Raw genomic sequence first — 20,534 nt, forward strand, 5'->3', positions numbered from 1 at the left:
GGAGCGGTCGCGTCTACACCGATATTGTTGGATTTTTTTTGTAGTCTAAAGGGCAGCTCTCTCAAGTGAACAAGAGATTGTAGAAAACGGTTTTCCCCTGCAGTCTTCCTTGTAAATTAAGTGTTGTATTAATAAAGTTGGATTTTTTAAATTACCTGTCATGTGTCACTTCAATGTCTCAAATTTAATGCATTAGTGTCTGTGTATGTTTTTGTTTGTCACATTACTGGTGGACTCTTTTGTCACTCCATTTCCTCTTTCAGAATCACTTTTCAACCACTCAACATTTGACCAATGGACAGCATCCTCCAAGTCGAGCAACATGCAGTTGGGATTTGTGCTTAACGCATGGTAGTGCGATTGTGTCAGTTTGCCACTGTGCATCGGTAAATACACATTATTTACCTATGTAACTTATGATTACCTATACCTGTTTACCTAGTTGTTTTCAATAGGTCTAAATGTTCTTCTGGCCTCCAAAATTCTTCTGCATGCTGCTCAACATGGATGATGCTGTGGGTTGGTAATAAGCAAAGGGAATGACAGCTACCCCCCAAAAAAGGTTTAGGATTAGGTTAACTGGTGATTCTAAACTAGCCAAATGTATGAGTGTGAATGGTTGTCTCTCTCTACTCAGTGTGGTGTGTTGTTAATCTTACAATAGGCTGGCAACCTGTTCAGGGTGTACCCTGCCGCTTGTCCTATGAAAAAAACAGGAGACTGCTACAGTGATTTGGGTGGGTCTTTCTTTTACCACCCTTTCAGTTTGTACTGGCAGCAGCACTCACCTGGAAAACAGGTTTTCCTTCACATGACGAAGAAGTTTATCTTACAAATTGGAATATATTACTTTTATACAACCCAGTGCTGTCTTGCACAACAGCGAATGAAACTGAGGAAACCCACAGAGTGCAGACAGGAGTCTAGTGATACTTGTAATTAAAAAAAAAAAAAGATTTAGTCATATATTGCTTAAACAACAAAAACCACTTTTTGATAAAACATAGTGAATTATATATATAGTATGGTAATGAGGGGCTATGTTACCATAAACCCCGCTGTTGCTCCAGTGCATCGTTATTTTAACTTATATTAAAGTCTCTGAAACTCAAGAGAGATGGAGGCCCGTTTTACCAAAGAATATCACAGCATTTGGTGTTTTGATGATGGTGTCTGTATTAATTTGTAGTGAACCTTTCCTCTAAGGCAGAGGTTGTCAAACTGTGGGTTGGTTACCCACTGATAGACAAAAATGTTCACTCAATATGGTAGATTTCTATTGAGTAAATAATAAAACTTGAGTTTGTTGATGCTATTGTGTGTTTTGTACTTAAGTCAGATTTAGCTTGGATCCTTTTTTAAAATAAGTGATTAATAATATTATTATTATTATTATAATGAAAAGGTGGTCTTAGCAGTGGCAGCAAATCATTACACTTATGTATTATCTAGCTTCAACATTTAAATCAGTTTGTGTAAAACAGAGATTTAAAAAAATGCAGTTTAAAGAGATGAAAAAGTGGGCTTCCAGATGTGGCTACATGGTAGAATACAGCCAAATTATGCAGTTTAATCCCATCAAACATGGCAGTTACTGTATCTCTTTCACATGTTTCTTGTCTGCTTTCCTCTGATTGAGGTAACAGGTCTAAAAAAGGCTGATCCCTCCTGATGGCACAGTGTTATTGTTACATCTTCCTGTTCACCACCAGTCAGTAAGCAGTGAATTTATTTGTCTTAAATCTGAGCCGCACCCAAGCGTGGAAGTTCCTGCCAGCTGTTCACTCAGCTTCAGATTGCATTTGGTGTGCCAAGCCAATAATCCCACGGGACATGTAGGAATGGATTTGTTCTAATGTTTGAAATATTTTGGAATAATCAAGAGTAGTCTTGTGATCTTGTTTTGCATCAAAATAAACCTAAAGTTATGTTTATCAAGACAGCGAAGGTTGTCAAACATACCAGAAACAACTTAGTCATGGCTTTGCAGGATGTGGGGTGTGAAAATTGGAGAAAAGCCCTGAAATAAAGTTTTTCAATGAAATGATATTCTCTGTAAAGTTACGTATTGCCAGCATTGCTACACAAGAGCAAAAATGTATGGAAATGTATGGAAAGTACTATGCCCTTTACTTACAAATACTCTACATATAAAGATTTTATGCTTTTAATTAATTAATTTATTTGTACAGTGCTTTCTGAAACACACAGTTTGTAAAAAACAAAACTCCATATTAAAGGTAAATATATATGTTCAAGCATACAGCAAGTCAAATAGACGTTCTTATGTTCTAATTCTAACATACACACTTGAATGCACACATCAGATGTAAACTATGGCCAAAAATAATAGGATTCAGAAAAGGTTGACCTATAAAAGGGGTTTTCAGCAGTGCCTTGAAACAGACCACTGATTAAGTTGCCCTGACAGGGTGAGAAAGGCTTCTCCAAAGTTTAGGCACTCCAACCTCAAATGAGTGATCACCTCTGGTTTTAAAATAAGATTGTTGAAAAAGACCCTGATCAGATGATCTGAGAGGCCATTTGGTGTTATAAAGCATACATACATATACATACACGAGTCAGACCATATGGGGCTTTATATGTCATTAATATAATTTTAAATAAAAACTAATTCTGCTTAATTAGCAGAAAATGTTTTGAGTAGGTTGTTCTGGAGTACTTACTGGAGTACTGATCTGGCCCTTTTGAAAGCAAATTGGGCTGTGTGTGGCCAGTGAACTAAAATATGTTTGACACTCTTGGATCAGGCATGAAACGTAGGTTGAGAAATATGTCCGACAGCACATGAAGGCATCATGGCGTGACGTCCCGCTGGGCGTGTCCCTGGCGCAGCGTCACCGAGGAGATTGTTCAGGATGGTTATGGAAAACTCTGGAAGTTTCCACACTGTTTATAAAGAAAATATGCGGGGCTGAGCGGATCGAGTTGAGACAGGACTGAGGACGTGCGGCATAAGTTCATCACCAGCAATTTACCAACAGCTACAACAGGCTAGGCCACTGGTTGGTCAAAATGGGTAAAGACTACTATGAGATTTTGGGGATTAAGAAAGGAGCATCGGAGGACGACATCAAGAAAGCTTATCGTAAACAGGCTCTGCGTTATCACCCTGACAAAAACAAGTCACCGGGAGCCGAGGAGAAATTCAAGGAGATTGCTGAAGCTTACGACGTTTTGAGCGACCCTAAGAAAAAAGATATATACGACCGTTTTGGTGAAGAAGGTAAGTTTTCTAAATCATGCAATATTGCGGGGCCAATAATCATCAAGGCGCCGTCAAAATAACGTTTAACACAGTTGAAGCTACAAGCTGTCAACAAGGCTGGACGGAAACAACAGTTCTGAACATGTGTATACTAAACTGGGATAATCCTGTGTGTCATGGCGCTGTCCTGGCTCTCCTCCTGTCCTCCGACCTTCAGTCAGTGGCTTGTCTCTGAGCCAGGACAGGAGAGCTGGTCTGCTGACGGCAATACTCGCATTGCATGTTTCTGCAAGAACTTGATGAAGTACGGAGAGAAGCTGAAGGGTTCTGCATCTGACGGGACAGGAAAGGGGCGGGGGGCTCGGCTTTTAGGCCCTAACGATGACTAGCTAACCTCGGTGTTGATATTTTTAGTTCACGAAAACCTGAAATGGTGGAAACTTCTACTTAAGTATTAGCACAGATGTTTTAACATTACAACAAGCCAAAGCATAAAGCATAATATGCTTATAGTTTAAAGTCTTCAAAGTCAACAACAAAGTAAAGCTTTAAAATAAATGAATATCAATGTAAAAAATTTACATCTAAAGTATAGTGAAGTGGAAGCATAACCTTCAAGTGCTTCAGCGTTGTCCTCGTTGTACTAAGGTGCAGTCCACCATTGCTCCTATTCATGCAGTTAGACAATGATGATGGACATTGTGAGATTAACAGTACTCTAGCACAAGGCTATTGGTAGAGGGGGGGCAGTGCCACTCCATGCACCCAACTGGACATATCCCAGCTACTCTCATGGAATACTTAAGTTACTCCTAGTAAAGCCTGGTAAAATTGTGAAAAATCACCTACCCAGTGCACTTATGCAGTGGAAACCTCAGTTATCCCCAGTGATCACAGCATTACACAAGCATTCGTGTTGTATTTCTTCACATTCTTCTTGGTACCTCCTGAACTGAGAGCATTTCCAAATAAGGATGCTGACAAGTAATATTTTGGCACACAGTTAAACAGCAGCTGCTGTATAACTTTGGTTATACCTGGTTTGTGCCACTTTTTTTGGGGTGGGGGGGCTATTAATTCTAACATGACAAATGTGTTTTAGCGCTGTTTCCTGGCTGATTTTAGTGTTATGCTAGTTTCACATCTGCTTATGTACTTTAAAGGGTGTTTGCAAAATCAAAGCACAAAATAACTTTGTTCATACTATTGTTTAAACGAAAAAACATGGTATAATAAAATTCTCTTTATACCAGCATTCACGTGAACCTCATTAGTGTATGGGATATTTTAAAATCAATACTAATAAAAATCTAAAATTTGTAATTTGCATTAAATAAGTTGCACAAAAGCAAGATAATGATGACTAACAACTAGGGATGGGTATCGTTTAGGTTTTATCTGATACCGGTGCCAAACCGGTACTTTTGAAACGGTGCCGGTGCTTAAACGGTGCTCGAACCGGTGCTTAAAGAATGGAGAACACAAAATTGGTCCAAAAACCTCTCATGTTCAGCTGTTTTTTTTGTAAAAAGATAACAATGTTAGCCTTTTCTGCAGCTATAGGGCATATATGGTATCACTCTTGGCTGGAAGCAGTGCTTTAACAATGGAAAAAACAAAAACTTTATCCAAAAACCTCTCATGTTTAACTGTTTCCCACTTTTTATTTGGTCATTTTAGCCTTTTTGGCCAGGGTGAAGGGAGTATCTGCCATCAAACAAGAAGACAGCCGCATGTAGCTATGATGGTGTTTGCTAGTTCACCTTACATACATTAATGTAATAACGTGGTTAGCCTACTCAACGTAAATTATACACGAACAACATTAAGCTACTCACGCAGAGAAGAACGGCTGCTGCTGCCATCATCATCCTCATCATTTCTGCTACACTGGCAGGGCTAGGGGCCAGGACTCTACTCTTCAGCTTTTTGGGGGATGTTGCTAACTCTTCGTCCGATAACAGGCACCACACCTGCAGTAGATGCGCTCGGTGTGAGGTCTCGCAGCAAGCTATCAAATACGGCGCATTTTTCGGCTTTTAAAAAAAACGCTATGCGTCGCCAGGTGTTTCATCGGATTTCAGGTGTTACCTCCTTTCCACAGTATCACCTTAAAGCACTTGTTGCAGGCTGCTGAGTTTGCATCTTTTGCTGTGAAGTACAGCAAGACTTTTGACCGCTTCGCCTTGGGCATTTTTAATCTGTAGCTCTGCTCTAAAAGAACGTACGTACCTGGACCCGCCTACTATCCCCGGAAACGTAAAATGATTGGCTAGAATTCAAAGTGTATCACATCTCAGGAAAAAAAAGCACCGAAATAAAGCACCGAAATGTGCGCTGCTTTTCAGTCTGGTTACTACCGTTTATGTCAGAACCGGTGCCATCATGGCACCGGATACCGGTACCCATCCCTACTAACAACTGTTTCTTACAAGAATAAAAAAACAAAACAAACTTACTGCAGTGTGCCAAACCCAAACTGAATCCTTTTAATCTGATTGTTTCTACTATGCTTCCAGGACTGAAAGGCGGAGGCCCTACTGGTGGTGGTGGTGGTCCTGGCACCTTCAGCTACACCTTCCAGGGCGACCCCCATGCCATCTTTGCAGAGTTCTTTGGTGGACGTAACCCATTTGAACAGTTCTTTGGCGGGCGGAATGGAGGCATGGATGAGGAAATGGACACTGATGACCCATTTGCCCGCTTTGGGATGGGTGGCGGCGGGATGGGTGGCGGCGGAATGGGGGGAATGGGTGGGTTCCCTCGCTCCTTCAGCTCTGGTATGGGCGGTCACACTAGTGTGGTAAAGAAGCAGCAGGATCCTCCTGTAGTTCACGATCTCCGGGTGACCTTGGAGGAAGTGTTGTCAGGTTGCACCAAAAAAATGAAAATCTCTCGGAAAAGGCTGAACCCTGATGGCCGAACATTAAGGAAAGAAGAGAAAATCCTAGAGGTGCAAATAAAGAAAGGCTGGAAAGAGGGCACTAAAATTACGTTTCCTAAAGAGGGAGACGAGACTCCTACAAACGTTCCAGCTGACATTGTATTTGTGTTGAAAGACAAGCCACATCCAGTGTTCAAACGTGACGGCTCTGACATCATTTACACCGCCAAGATCTCACTCAGAGATGTAAGTAAGAGTACATATAACATTAAAAATACATTTTCAATGTTTTTTGTTTTTTAAAATCAATTTAAATGTTAACTAAATGACATATGAAGTTAACTGGAATTCCTAATGTTTTTCTTCTCTATCTTCTGATCCACCAGGCTTTGTGTGGCTGTACAGTCAATGCACCCACAGTAGATGGCAGAACAGTCACTGTGTCATCAACAGATATTGTGCATCCGGGGATGAAGCGACGAATTAGTGGAGAAGGGCTACCTTATCCCAAACGACCTGATCGTCGGGGAGACCTAATAGTAGAGTATGAGGTCAGGTTCCCAGAGCGGCTCACTCAGAGCGCACGGGACACAATTGCTCAGGTCCTTCCTCGATCTTAAAAAAGACAATCATACCAACAAAACGAAAACAAAGCTGCCAATATAAATGTTTTCAAACATCACGTGGTTACTCGTGGCGGTTAAACTCACTCCAGCCAATATAGGACAAACTGATGAGTCAGATCATCCTTGGTCTACTTGATCATCTGTAGTGTCAGAACCACCTTTGGAACACGCTTACCTGAATGGGTAAAGCAATTCACAGACTAGAATGTATATATATGACTGATACTGTGTGGTGTTTGATTTACTGAATATTATATTTTGATGACACTGAGTGTATAATATATAAAATTCATGTGCACTATTCTGCGGGAGCTCTTGTTCATTCTAAAAGTCTCATTAAGAAGTTTTTATTTTTTTGTAAGAAATTGCAACAGGAACGTTTGCATTGCAATGTTTACATATTTAGTATAGAGGTCCTATAACGTTTCTGATGATGGATAAAAAGTTTCCTTTTCTGAGAGACTTGCTTCATGACATCAAGAGATTTTTATGTGTGTTTGAATGAGTGGTGTTGCAATTGATGCTGTAAGGAGTGACATTTAAATCACAAATGTTGTGCTATCTTTGGACAATAAAGACATTAAAATTGTTTAATGTTAAAGAGAGTAGTCTTACTGTTTTTTGTTTTTTTTTATTGCTCTGTGAGTATTTCAAATTAAGGTCTGTCAAAAGGGATACTGTTTCCATGTAATGGAAGGAAAATTGAAATTCAATAAGGGCAAATTTTACCTCATGATTTTCTTCCTCTGGTGAATGTCTGCTATTCGACAGAGATGAAAGGAACACTATGAGGGGAACTGTCCGAGTCTCCTACATTCACTAAGTGCGATGTCACTTTTGACTAACAAGGTTTAAAATTCAAAGTCTTGTCTGCTGCCGCTATAAATGTGCATACTTAATTCTATAATTTAATCTCATTGAAATTTTGCCTTTGTAAACCACCACAGTTAAGCTTAAATCAAACGGCATATAACTAAAGTGCAGACTATAAGTTACATCTCAAGGGGTTTAACCATTGTATTAACATTGTATTAATGGACGTGCAACCTTTTTTTTAATATACATATTTCCCCAGTTTTAGAGGTTCAAAAGTAACTGGATTGTTGGCTGATAGGTTCCATGGTCTGATGAGTCCTGTTCTCTTGTTACTCTGAATAATGCATCTCTGAATAATGCTTTCTTTGTTATCAAAATATATGCACATGATAACCATTTCACAAAAGAAAATGTAATTTTATTTATTGAACCCATGTATTTCTGCAGGATGTTAACATTTGTCCTAATTCAATAAAAGTATTAGTAGAAGGTTATTTAATTTGTTTATTTTGTGTTTTGGGTCGTTTTTACCAGACTACATGCTAAAGCATAGACATATGGTAAAAAAAAAAAAAACTTCCTAAAAGTCATACCTTTATTTCAGTTTTATACATTGCACATCACAGATTTTGCTCACAACATGCACAGGGTTCGTACGAGTGCTTGAAATCCTTGAAAATGCTTGAATTTAATGTTGCATTTTCAAGGTTTGAAAAGTGCTTGAATTTCAGATGTGGTGCTTGAAAGTGTAACTGTATTTCATTGACCACAAATAACTATCTGATTGAATAGCTTTCTTATCAGATAGAAAAATAAAATGAGTCGTAAAATGTAAAAGCAAAATTCCCTGCCTGGGCTACCTTGCGCCTCTGGCTGTATCCCAATTCATGGTCTGCAGTCTCAAAGTACACAGCCTCAACGGTCCTCAAGGGCCGCGTACTCAAAGACCGCTGAGGCCGGAAGTGCGAGGCTTGTGAAATGGGACGGTCTAGCCTCCGTCGCGCTACCCAGGTTGCCTAGCAACCATGACACTAACAGCTGGAAACGTGTCATACAGCTTTGTTTGACAGAGATGAAGGAGAACACATTTAGTTCATTTGTTTCTACATGAGCTCTGTGTGATTTAATAAGTATCCGAGGCTGAGACCACGGGACTGTAAAAACATGATTGTTGGGCTTCATTTCTGTACTGAACAGTCATTTTAAGATTAGCTAGTGAATAACAATTAGCTAATGTTGTTCATGAGATTAAAGTCATTTCACATTGGTATTGTAAATATAATATGGCCAATATTATAGTTATTATATTAATCATTATTAATCATTACAGCAGGGAGTATGAACTCCGTGTCAAATACTGAGCTTCAGTAAAGATTCAAGTTGCATTTATTTATCGTTCCTATCACCTTAAATCTTCACTCAAAGACGAGTATCTTTGACACTGTATATATAGGTGTATTATATATAAGAGACAAATATTGTTCGTTTAATATGTTGGCATTACTAAATGTGGCTCAATGCTTACATATATGTGTAAAAAGCAAATGTACGAGCTGTGATAACGGTTTCTGATAGAATGAAGAGTAGACCGATATATAAAATATTCCTTCATTGGGTGAGAAAATCAGACCATGTCATAACTGCTTTAAGTCATACAGAATAGATATCAGAGCCTTAAACAGGCTGACTTCTGTTAAATGGGTCAAACTGGGCAGGAAGTATACAAACACATAACATCCTTATAGAATATGATGTAACACTATAGATCAACTTACCTCAGAATATATAAAGCATATAAACAATTACAGCAACCTGATACAATAAACACAACAGTACTACTAATCCAGAATACTCAAAGCTTCATAGAACTGAAACAAACATCTATTTTTAGGTCCATTCTGCTGCTGATACATACTTTAGGTTTCTGAATATTAAACTTGTTTCTGCCTTTCATAGTGTGTAACTTGAAGGTCCTGAGTACTTTCTCCCACACTGAAAACACTGAAATGATAAAATTATTTGAACATTACCTAATAAGACTGATTCAGGACAGACGATTAGTTATGTTAAATTTTTCTAGCAGTCCTTCACAAACAGGGAACAGTCTGTCTATTCTCTCCATCTGTCAGCTGCTGCTGGCTCTTCCTCCTCCTCTTCCTCACACACTGCTGAGTTTGTCCTGGTGGATCATCAGGGGTGCAAAGCCTCACAGATGATGTGCAGCAGTGAGTCCCTCAGTCTGTCCTCACTCTGGACACTTGCAGTTGTCACACATGGAAATCAAATGTGTGATAAGCTGCAGGATTCAAACACAAGTGTAACTTATAAATACATGTTCATAATTTTATTACACAATCAGAGAGAAAGAAACAGAGAGAGAGTGCAGGACAGACAGACAGGTGACAGTCTCAGGTGTATACACTGCTACAAAACAGCACCAGAGAAGGAGGATTTAGTGTTTGTGTTATTACGAAACAAGAAGAGTTCCCAGATGGTACATTGGACACATGTGTGACTGCTGTGATTAAAGCATCTTTCTTTCAGCTTAACGAGTGAACCGTCAGCTCGTTCAAACACACGTTAAAGTCCGTTTGGCTCGACACCACCGAACAGAGGCAGCAATATAACATAGCTAACATTAACAGTGCAGTGAATCCTGCTTGTGCCTTGATATTCAGGACTGCAAACCGAGCAGCATCACTGATTTTCAGCTTGTTGTGTTTGTGGATATATGACTGACTTTAATTATCCATAAAATCATCACATTCTCTGTAAGATTAAGGTCGACTATTGTATTATTATATTTTAAAAGCTTTAAAACCAAGTAAACGCTGAAAGTACAAGCATCGCTAATGGCAAATAACTTTGCCGACATATGGCCAACAGTAATGTTTTAATGTTCCTCATCATTAAACATTTGCACATAAATGAGTGACATAATATTCAGTACTTACTTTTAACAGTTTACTCTTCGGCCGCTCCGGATTTTGCCATCTGCGGCAAAATTATCCACACCGACTGCCGTGCTATGAATAGTGGGATATGCTGGGCCACAAAGTCTACACCACCACAGCCTTAAAATTCAGGGAAATGAAGGACACATTTGAGGGCTGCATTTCGAGCAGCCTTTGAATTGGGACAGCATTCGTCGCATCGCTGTGATGTAATCAGCCTTAAAATGCAGCCCTAAAGGCTGCATTTTAAGGCCGATTATACCCTGACCCTGAATTGGGATACAGCCAGAGTGTTTTGATATGTGAGAGATTTGTGACATTTACCATGTTTGGAGTTGTCTTGTGTAGTTAGTGTGTAGTGTAGTTGTTGTTTTGTGTGTCAGTTCTACTAGTGGAAAAGCTTGAAAAGGGACGTTGAAAGTGCTTAAAAAGTGCTTGAATTTGGCCCTGAAAAAGGCGTATGAACCCTGCATGCAGGACTAATTTGGACTAAATCAAAAGGGCCATGCAGCCCTGGTTCATTCAAGGTAATGTCTGTAAAACATAAATATAATAAGTAAATTTCCTAATTTATAATATTGAGATATTGAGAAGACAAGGCATTTCAGTTTTTTAGTTAATAATAGAGATAGCAATGCCAAGAAGATGCCTTGGATTGACCCCTTCTCATCCCAGTTAGTTAGAGTTCATTGGGAGTATTTAATGAGCATAAGTATGATTTTCTTATATAGCTGTGGTTTGAATGGCTACTTTGCAATATGAAAGAATCCTCAGACTGTCCTCTGATACCCGTGACATGGTCAGCAGAGTCTGCTTGTTGAGTTTGATGCCCTTGAGCTTCATGGACTGTATGTACTAAAACAAATGGAAGAGCCAGTGGTGAAGAGTTCTTACCCTGAAAGAGTCATGAACTAATTTTTTTTAGCTAAAGAGGGACGGTCAAACAACATCATGCCCATTTAATAATGACATTAGCTGAAGGCAAACAAGATGCAATCATTTCTTGGTACAAGCACAGCTTTGTAGCTTTACTCAATCTTTGAGCAGTGAATCAGATGACTAATTTGAGGTGGACTGCTAGACATTTCTGCTGCGCTGTTTTTTTTACTTACCTTATTTTCTACTCGGATAAAAAAAAATGAAGCCCCTTCATGTCCTCGTGTCTTTTTGCTTCTCAGGTGAGTTTTGATCAGTTCTATCCAGAGGCATTTGTTTTAATCAGTAAAAGCTATATTCTATTTTTAATCTGTACTAATACATGAATTGAAGTGAAGAAATAAATGCAATATGTGTAGGTGAATCAGTTTTTTGGAGTTATCTTCATGGCATTTTCTTAAATGAAAATGGATCTTTTTGATCTGTTAGAGCAGTTTTGAAATTGTCAGGTCATCTCCAGTAATTTCAAAAATAAATAGAATATTTTACTTTTAATGAATGTCTGATTAATTAAATTTATGTGAATTATGAGGCTATTCTTAACACAATCAAAGATTGGTCTAATATGATATATAGACTTTAACTGGTTTTTATTTGTAATGCAGCTGCAGTGACTTTGAATCTCAATTAAACTCTAAAAAAAGATAAAAACAAAATTTTGTGATTGTTTGCAATGCATACAATATAATCATAATGTTAAGCCATCAAAAGCGATCTTATTCAGTATAGTTGAATGTACTACTCTTAGTATATTATCATCTTAAAATCATTAAATTGATATGTACAACAAGAGAGTAAGTTAAGATGTTTGGTGTGATAATTTTTGTGTTATATTAATTACAAGTTACAGTCATACAATTCTTAATAATTATGCTTTTTTAACTTTATTACTTACATATTTATAATGAAATGGCAACATAATATTATGATAGAATAGAATAGAGTGGGAAAATGTTGTTATTTCAATGCGATGAATTGCAAGTATAATAAATTATGAAGTAGTCTTTTTTTTAAATTTAGTCATCAGTCACATTTTGGTTAAGTTTATGAAAGAACCATGGTTTGGGTTAAAATAGTCCCTTTCAAAAATAGTAAACAAATATCAAAGAGCTTGTATGGCAGAAATCAATTAAACTGTTTATCTTTTCATCAATGTTTTTATAATGCTTGAGGATACTTAACTCTGGCTGTGAAATAAAAGGTTTCTTTGTTTAGCCTCTTCTCTGCATGGATATGCATTTTTTTTCTAATTTGCAGAGAATGTTTGAAGGATTAGAAGTCTACAGTGCTTTCTTTTGATGCCATTAAACTGTATTTTATAATTTCCTTGACTCAAACCAACAGTTAACTATGGTATATCAGTTGATCTTATTTCTATAGCAAAGCAGCACTCTCCTCAGTGCATTTTAAATCATAAGGTAAAGCTAAAGAGAATGGTTCCCTTGGAAAGAAAGAAACTCAGCAGTGTTAGACTCAGAGGGAAAAAAGCCTGAACCATTTGGGGTGAGGAGAAAATGGAAAGATAGAAGACAAGCATTCAGAGAAAACAAACATAAAGATCAACCCTGAGCGGGTTAGTAGGGCATGATCCATGTCATGTGGACATCAAGTTTCAATTTGAATGAAATGAAATGTTTTTCCAAGATCAAAATGCATGAGAAGATAAAGAAGTCAGTACAGCAAGAAATATAATTTGTGTTCACCACATTTGTATGCTGGTTAGAGCCAGTGTTAAGCTGTAACCAGCTGAAGCGCCTTGAGGCGACATTTGTTGTGATTTGGCGCTATATAAATAAAATTGAATTGAATTGAATTGAATTAACCAGGCCTTTTTGTGTCAAACTGCAGTTGTGAGTATGGTGGCCTCAGAAGTGCTAGAGGTGAGCGGCCGTGTTGGAGGTGAGGTCTCCATCCTCTGCTCCGGTAGCTGGAACAGAGACAGCGGTGCCAAATACAACAGCATGTATTTCTGCAAAGGAGTCTGCTCCAGCGAAAGCATTCTCATTCAGAGTGAGAGGAGGCGATCCACTGTCATAAGTCAAGGAAGATACAGCATTAACAATGGCAGAGAAGATGGAGTCTTCAATGTGGCTATAAAGAAGCTGGAGAAAGCGGACACAGGGAGATATCGCTGTGGAGTGGAGAAAACCTTGAATGTGTTGTATCGGGAAATTAATCTCATAGTTGTAGAAGGTAGGTTAAGTTTCCTGCAGGTTTCTTTCATTGGTGCAGGTGACCCATTTTAAGGTCAAAGTTTTAACTGTAGGTTAGCATAATGCAATCATTTGACCATTTTTGTGCACTAATGTTGAGCCCACCAGTATGTGGCTGGCATTTGCAATACTTAACTAAATTAAGACTGAAATGTCTATTAACTTCTTTATTAACAAAGTTACTAACAGTGTCACATGAGCACACAAGCATTATCTCTCACCAGTCTTCCTGCGTCCTCTTCTCTCAAAGCTTCCACTGTTCCCAGATCTCCTTCCTCCACTACTATCATTCTGAACAAAACGGCACTTCTGTCACATGACAGCTTTACCTCCAGCACCGAGCAATCACCAGCAGCATCTTCACCCTCAGGTGGAAAGAGAAACAGACATGAAGTATCCCGACTCACAGGTATTTCAAGGCCGCATGGATCTGATAGCACGATTAACAACAGCGAATACAGCATGTATGTATAGCAAAACTCTGGATAAGAATGGTTTAATCAGACTCAGATTTATACATTACATCAAAGTTGATTTTTTGTGTGCTACAGCATAGCATTGCTTCCAACTGATGGCATGAAGATACTTGGTCAGTAATAACAAAATAATGACATTCCACAGTCTTGCTTACACATTCTCCATTTCATTGTTTTGTATTTGTGGTACTCATAATCTAGCTACAGCTGGATACCTGTCCAGGGTCTCTACCCTGCCTTTTGCCCTATGATAGCTGCGATAGGCTCCACCCCCTGCGACCTTGATAAGAATAAGCGGAAGAGAATGGATAGAACTTAAAAATTTACATGTAATATAATAATTGTTTTAGTGGTTTGGGTTTTTGGCTTTCACCAAATGTGGCACTGTTAAAATGACAAACATCTCCACTTTGGTCTCATCTGTCTAAGGGACATAGTTCCAGAAGTCTTAAGAACATTCACGTGAATACCTGAATGCTGCAGACCCGCAAACTGCTAAAACTAGTGCAAGAGGTAGTCCCACTTACACTAGCAGCACCTGGCTACTGCTTTCCTTCTTAATTCCCATGCAAGCATCAAACGTTTGCTTAGTTTTTCACACAGTGCTTCTCCATTTTGGTTTAGGTTTTGTTAAATAGATAACGACACAGTGTACAATGTCATGTTTTGTAGTTCACCTGAGATAATTTTTAAATGTTGTCATAGATTAAAAAAAATTGTAATAAATGAAAATTTTAAGTTTTAACTATACTGTCACATTTGTCACACAAACTTTGGCAAAGTGGTACACCATAAAAGTAACTTTACTCCTAGAATACAGGGAATATTATCAACAGAAATAAACTTTAACATGACACAAGATATTGATTAGTGCTTTTTTTCCCATAAAAATAAGAAGATTTAAAATGTGTTTAGGACAATTGTCTTGATTTGTTTTATGAACCTGCTGTTCTTCAAACTAAAGGAAAGTCTTTTGTTTTGTGCAGACACTACAATGGTCATCATTGTCTCAGGGACCTTAGCTCTTCTGGTCTGTGCCATCATCCCTGTTATTTTCTATGGACACTGGCAGAGTCACACAGGCTAGTAGCACAGGTTTAGAGACAGTAAAGTATAATAATTCCATGGCAGGGTATTGTTCAGGTACATTACAAATTTTTTTGTTTATCTCAAAAGGTCCGAACAGAGCTGAAGACAGCAAGGGTGAGGTGAGTGACCATTTGTTATTCAACTATTTTAAAACTGAGTTTCCATATCTAAAGGCTGTTTCAAACACTAATGTTCACTGCTCAGAAAATAGCTACAATGGTGATTTATTCACAGAGTGATCATCGGGAGGAAAATACAGATGTTGAATCTGGTCAGGTTGCAGTGGAGCTGCAGGCCTTTGAGTCAGATGTTGCTCCAGAGACCGATGATAATTACACCTCCGAATATGCTGCCATCTACGAGGCAGGAGAACCTCAAACCATGGACTGAGAAGTCTTTTTTGTCCTGACAGCTTTTTTTCTTCTTTGAATTTTACATAAAAATAAAGCAAACTATTTGACTCTAATTCTTTGAGAGATTTTTCATATTTCTATATTCCAATTTGGATCCTTTAGTTGGTTTTATATCATAAACAATAAGCGGAGACATTAGAAATATGAACAGCAGCAAGAACAAAGGTTGTATTTCTAAACGCAAATTTAAAGTGGTATCATAGTCATACCAAATGATGGTGCGACACACAAGCGGTATATTCAACCTTTACACTTTTTTTAGCAGCCTTTACAGAATGTGGCCTTAGGTCACATTTATTTCATTTAGCTTGTCTGTTACTTGATGTCACATCACACTGCTTACTTAAACCTACAGAAAGCAAATAGAAGAGTGACTTTGGATGCAGATTATTTAGATGGACATCATACATGCAGTATAATGCACCATAGGTGTAGATTATTTTGGTTGGATTATTCATAAGGAGACAAAAGGAAACAAAAATTATTAAAACGTTTGTTGATATCAAAATATACTTTTAGTTTATAAAGTGGTTCTGCTTCAGTATTCTTTAAAGAACATAATGTTCGTAAGCACTGTGACCACACGATGAGTCAGACATCTACTGGTACAGACATGCACGTCTGCTACAAAACGTTGACTTCTTTGTGGCTTATTTGCTAGGAAGGATATGTTTGGTGACAAAGTCATTGGGGGGCACAGTCATTTCTTAAACCATTAAACGACAACTCTAAAAAACAATGACTCATATTACTGAGCTTTCTCAAGGTAAAGATTACTTTGTGTGTGGCATTTAATTTGTTCTTTAAACAAAAAAAGCTTTTCTGTCATTTAAGGCTGTTACATTCTTGGTCTAAAGAGGGAATTGAACGCAACAAGAAAAGTGACCCTCCAGTCACACACCACCCAAAAAAGAGCAAAAACAGAATACTTTTCAAAATGCTATGCAGCCATTTATTTAAGTCAGCAGGGAGCAATGGCAAGATAACAAAACTCTAAAGGGCCCTAAGCCCAACCAAAAGACAACTTGCTTACCTAAGCTAATAAGTGAAAAACAGGAGGAAACTGAGCCAACATAAATTGACAGATTATTTTATAAAGATTATTTTTCAAAAGCAGAACCTGCAGAAGCCAGTCTGTCCTTCATTGTGGCTTCTATGTGTGCTCATGGTAGGTCTACACTCACCTTGTTGTATTGTTTTTAATAGACTGAAAATGTTTGAATATAATTTACAAAATACTAATTGTTTATATGACAAGATGGAGAGTTGTGGATCATATGCACATATTTAAATATGTTTTAAGTTTTTAACAATTAGCCTTGTAAAGGCACAGCCTGAGGCGACTATTTAGAAAAGAAAGAACTACATAACTAACAGTTTTTTAGCCACAATGAAGACCATTTCTTTCATCCCCTGGTTTTTGGTAATACGGCTCCTTTAGCCTGATGGTATACTTCAGATCCAGTGTCCACCATCTGGTTTGGGGTTTAGCACCATGACAGGCACCAACCACTTTGCAGCTGCATCTCAGTGCAGCCGCTTCACCAATGCAGGTGCTGAACATGGTCTGCCCAGGCTCAATGTCCCCAGTCTTCCTCTGAATGCTTTCGAAACTCTGTTGAAGGTGGGGCTTGAAGATCTCGCGTATGGGGGCCTCTGCCAGGCATTCCCAGTGCACCCTCACTATCTGTTTAGGCACCCAGGTCTGTCCAGCATCCTCCTGCGCCTCTTGATCCAACTCACCACCAGGTGGTGATCAGTTGACAGCTCAACACTTTTTAAGGATTCAAGGAGCTTTATTGTCATTCGCATCACATGTTTACATGAGGTGGAACAAAATTATGTACACACGGTCCCGGAGCGAAAAGAAACAGAATAACGAAGAAACAGGATTTTTTTTAAAGTAATAAATATTTTTTAAAACAAAAACAGAATAACAAGTGTAAGGAGAAAAACCTCAGGAAAGCAAAGAATCATGGGCCCAGAGTTAATTCATGTACATGGACGATTTCTGTGCACGATCTGTCAACTACAGAGTCAGTGCAGAAATGCGCGCCAGGCATCTGGTCAAACTTTATTATATACTGTCCTACTCACGTGACACTCATGGGTGGAGTACAAGTTCAGGAAAAAACAACTTCTTATCTGGTGATTGCATACGAGGCTGCACAGGATGCAGCCTTGCAAGACAAAGATGGACAAGTTGATTAACGATCTTGTAGTGGGTTAAAACAATACATGTGGGTGTTGTCTAAACTTGAGCAACTTCCTCATGTGATCACTTTGTTCCAGCTAAAGAATTTGCTGACACGATATGTACAGGCATTACTACAAAATTCAAATAAGCTAAACATAGGCAATTATCACAGTTGAATATTAATAAAATTCAAAATCTTTTAACAACAAGTAATAAAATAATATGATAAATACTACAATAAATAGAGTGCAACAACCTGAGTACCAGTATGGAGCATGGATATAAAATGTAGGTATAAATATAGGTATAAATATTTTAGCAGCAAAAGGGCATGATGACCAGCATTGATAAAGTGACAGTGTCAGTAAGTGTCAGTAGTGATTAAGGTGCTACAATATCAGCTCTTGTCCATTTATGCAATGAGAAGTCTCACAGCTTCAAAATGAAGCTGCTTCTCAGTCTGGTGGTTTTGCATTTAATCCTCCTCAGAGATTGTTTTTCCTGCACCAGTCCTCCAAGTGTTCCACCTCCTTCCTGCAGCCGGTCTCATCATTGTTTGTGATGCAACCAACCACAGCTGTGTCGTCCGCAAACTTCACAATATGACGGCCTGGATGGTTGGGTAAGCAGTCATATGTAAGCAGCATGAACAGGGGGCTATGGAAGATGAGGAGACATTGTGGATCCTCACAGATGGCGGTCTGTTGGCCAGCAAGTCCAGAACCCAGTTACAAAGAGAGGAACTCAGTCTAAGAGTCAGTAACTTATCAACAAGTGTCTGCGGGATCATTGTGTTGAACGCAGATGAGAAGTCCATAAAGAGCATACTATTAGTCCTTTATTTATCCAGGTAAAAAATCTCATTGAGATTAAAAATCTCATTTTCGGACGTATGAATTCTTCTGCTCCAGGTGGGTGAGGGTGGTGTGAACCACAGAAGAGATGGCATCTTCTGTGGATCGATTCTTCCGGTAGGCGTACTGGTCTGGGTCTGGAGTGACACTGATGATGGCTTTGATGTGGGCCATAATCAGCCTCTCAAAGCATTTTGTGACAATCGGCGTGAGGGTTACTGGGCAATAGTCATTTCGACCTGTCACAGCAGAGCTCTTGGGGACTGGGATGATGGTGGCGGTCTTCATACAGGTGGGGACAGCTGCCTGGACGAGGGAGGAGTTAAAGATGTCTGTCAGGACCTCAGTGAGCTGATCAGCCCAGTTCCTCAAAACCCGCCCGGGGATATTATCTGGGGCGGCAGCTTTGCAGGGTTTAATCCTCTTGAGGGTCCTCTTCACTTCAGCTGCGGTCACACTGAGGGTGACTTCATCTGATGGTGGTGAGAGTCTGATCATTGGGGGGGGGTTAGGTTAGGTTAGGTTAGGGTCCTCAAAGCGGGTATAGAACCAGTTGAGAGCCTCAGGCAGAGAAGGATCCCTAGGGCATTGTGTATCCCTGATATAGCAGTCAGTGATGCACTTGATACCCCTCCACATACTGCATGGATCCTGGGAAGAAAAATTACCCTGAATCTTTTGTGCGCATCTCTTGATGCCTACAGTCAGTTCTCTCCTAGCCCTCCTCATCACCCGTGTCCAGAACATAAAGCCACAGAGTTGATGATACAATTAAAAAAACTGAAAATCAACCTGAGCCCTAGGCTGCCATTACACATTACAGCCACAAACATGAATCAATTTTATTGGAATTCCACGTGAAAGACCAATACAAAGTGGTGTACACGTGAGAAGTAGAACAAAAATCATACATGATTCCAAATATTTTTTTTTTACAAATAAATAACTGAAAAGTGGGGTGTGCATAATTATTCAGCCCCCTTTGATCTGAGTGCAGTCAGTTGCCCAAGGTTTTAACAGTGTTTTATTAACCAGGACAAGGATATTATTTACAGTGGCACTCGACTTAAGGCTTGATAAATGGGGCATGGGGTCTTGGCTTGGAGAGAGGAGGAAAAGCAGAGTGACAGGTCCAAGAAAGCAACGGGAGCTGGACTGGTGATTAGGTACGCACTGGAAGAAAGGAGAGCGGTGTTAAAATGGTAGCCAGTGAGGAGTTCTGGAGAGACTGGAGGCTATGAGTTTCTTTGTCTTACTGTGCAGGTGGGAGACGGAAGCGTTGAAGGAGAGGTGGTGCGGTCCGGGTGGGTTTGGTGGTGTGTGTCGGCTGTCCTGAGCGTTGAAGGTTCTGTGGTAGTGTGACGGCAGGAGGGCAGGCAGGTGAGGCAAGGAGATAATTCCCAAAACCAGGCAGATGAAACAGATTTCCAGGATGTTTGAAAGTAAGTGAAGCTTAGCAACAGTATACATGCTGTATGATAGTAACTTATTACATTACCCACAACTGGTTATTTTTTTTTATTTGCCCTCATGTGGTCTGAATATAAGCCTTTGCTCTTGTGTTTCTCATAATTGGTGGAATGACCTCTGATGTTGATATCAGAATAAAAAAGAACAAACAACAAGAATGTTTTTTTATTGACAGTTGTCAGCACGTGTAATAGCATATGGCTAAAACCGAGTTTTTATAGTTGATGTGGAAAACTTTTCAAAATATAAATAAATATGGCATAAAACAGCACTTATGTCAAAACAGTTTAAACACTGTCATCATGGTGGAAATGTAGCTCTCATTTACTCACTTTTGTACCGACAAACCTTCAAATGTCAGATTAATAGCAGACCTG

The 20,534-nt window shown here is 39.0% G+C and overlaps 2 protein-coding genes and 1 long non-coding RNA gene across 3 annotated transcripts; 2 read left to right on the plus strand and 1 right to left on the minus strand.

Moving 5' to 3' along the window:
• Positions 1-2,845: 2,845 nt before the first annotated feature.
• dnajb1b (DnaJ heat shock protein family (Hsp40) member B1b) lies at positions 2,846-7,340 on the plus strand. Its single transcript, XM_085163156.1, has 3 exons — positions 2,846-3,247; positions 5,749-6,359; positions 6,500-7,340. Exons 1-3 carry the CDS (start codon positions 3,037-3,039, stop codon positions 6,731-6,733), a joined length of 1,056 nt encoding a protein of 351 aa, XP_085019282.1. The 5' UTR covers positions 2,846-3,036; the 3' UTR covers positions 6,734-7,340.
• Positions 7,341-7,354: 14 nt separating this feature from the next.
• On the minus strand, positions 7,355-11,428 carry LOC146516500 (uncharacterized). Its single transcript, XR_014874598.1, has 2 exons — positions 10,510-11,428; positions 7,355-9,851 (listed from the first exon to the last, which is right to left on the minus strand). It is a non-coding gene; the product is annotated as an uncharacterized LOC146516500 (long non-coding RNA).
• A 1,842-nt stretch (positions 11,429-13,270) lies between these two features.
• Positions 13,271-17,749, plus strand: LOC146516501 (uncharacterized). Its single transcript, XM_085163160.1, has 5 exons — positions 13,271-13,638; positions 13,909-14,067; positions 15,121-15,216; positions 15,311-15,342; positions 15,458-17,749. The coding sequence occupies exons 1-5, from the start codon at positions 13,302-13,304 to the stop codon at positions 15,611-15,613; spliced, it is 780 nt and encodes a 259-aa protein (XP_085019286.1). The 5' UTR covers positions 13,271-13,301; the 3' UTR covers positions 15,614-17,749.
• The last annotated feature ends 2,785 nt before the right edge of the window (positions 17,750-20,534 follow it).

This window comes from Neolamprologus multifasciatus, chromosome 6 (assembly GCF_963576455.1).
Source record: "Neolamprologus multifasciatus chromosome 6, fNeoMul1.2, whole genome shotgun sequence".
Classification (NCBI taxonomy): domain Eukaryota; kingdom Metazoa; phylum Chordata; class Actinopteri; order Cichliformes; family Cichlidae; genus Neolamprologus; species Neolamprologus multifasciatus.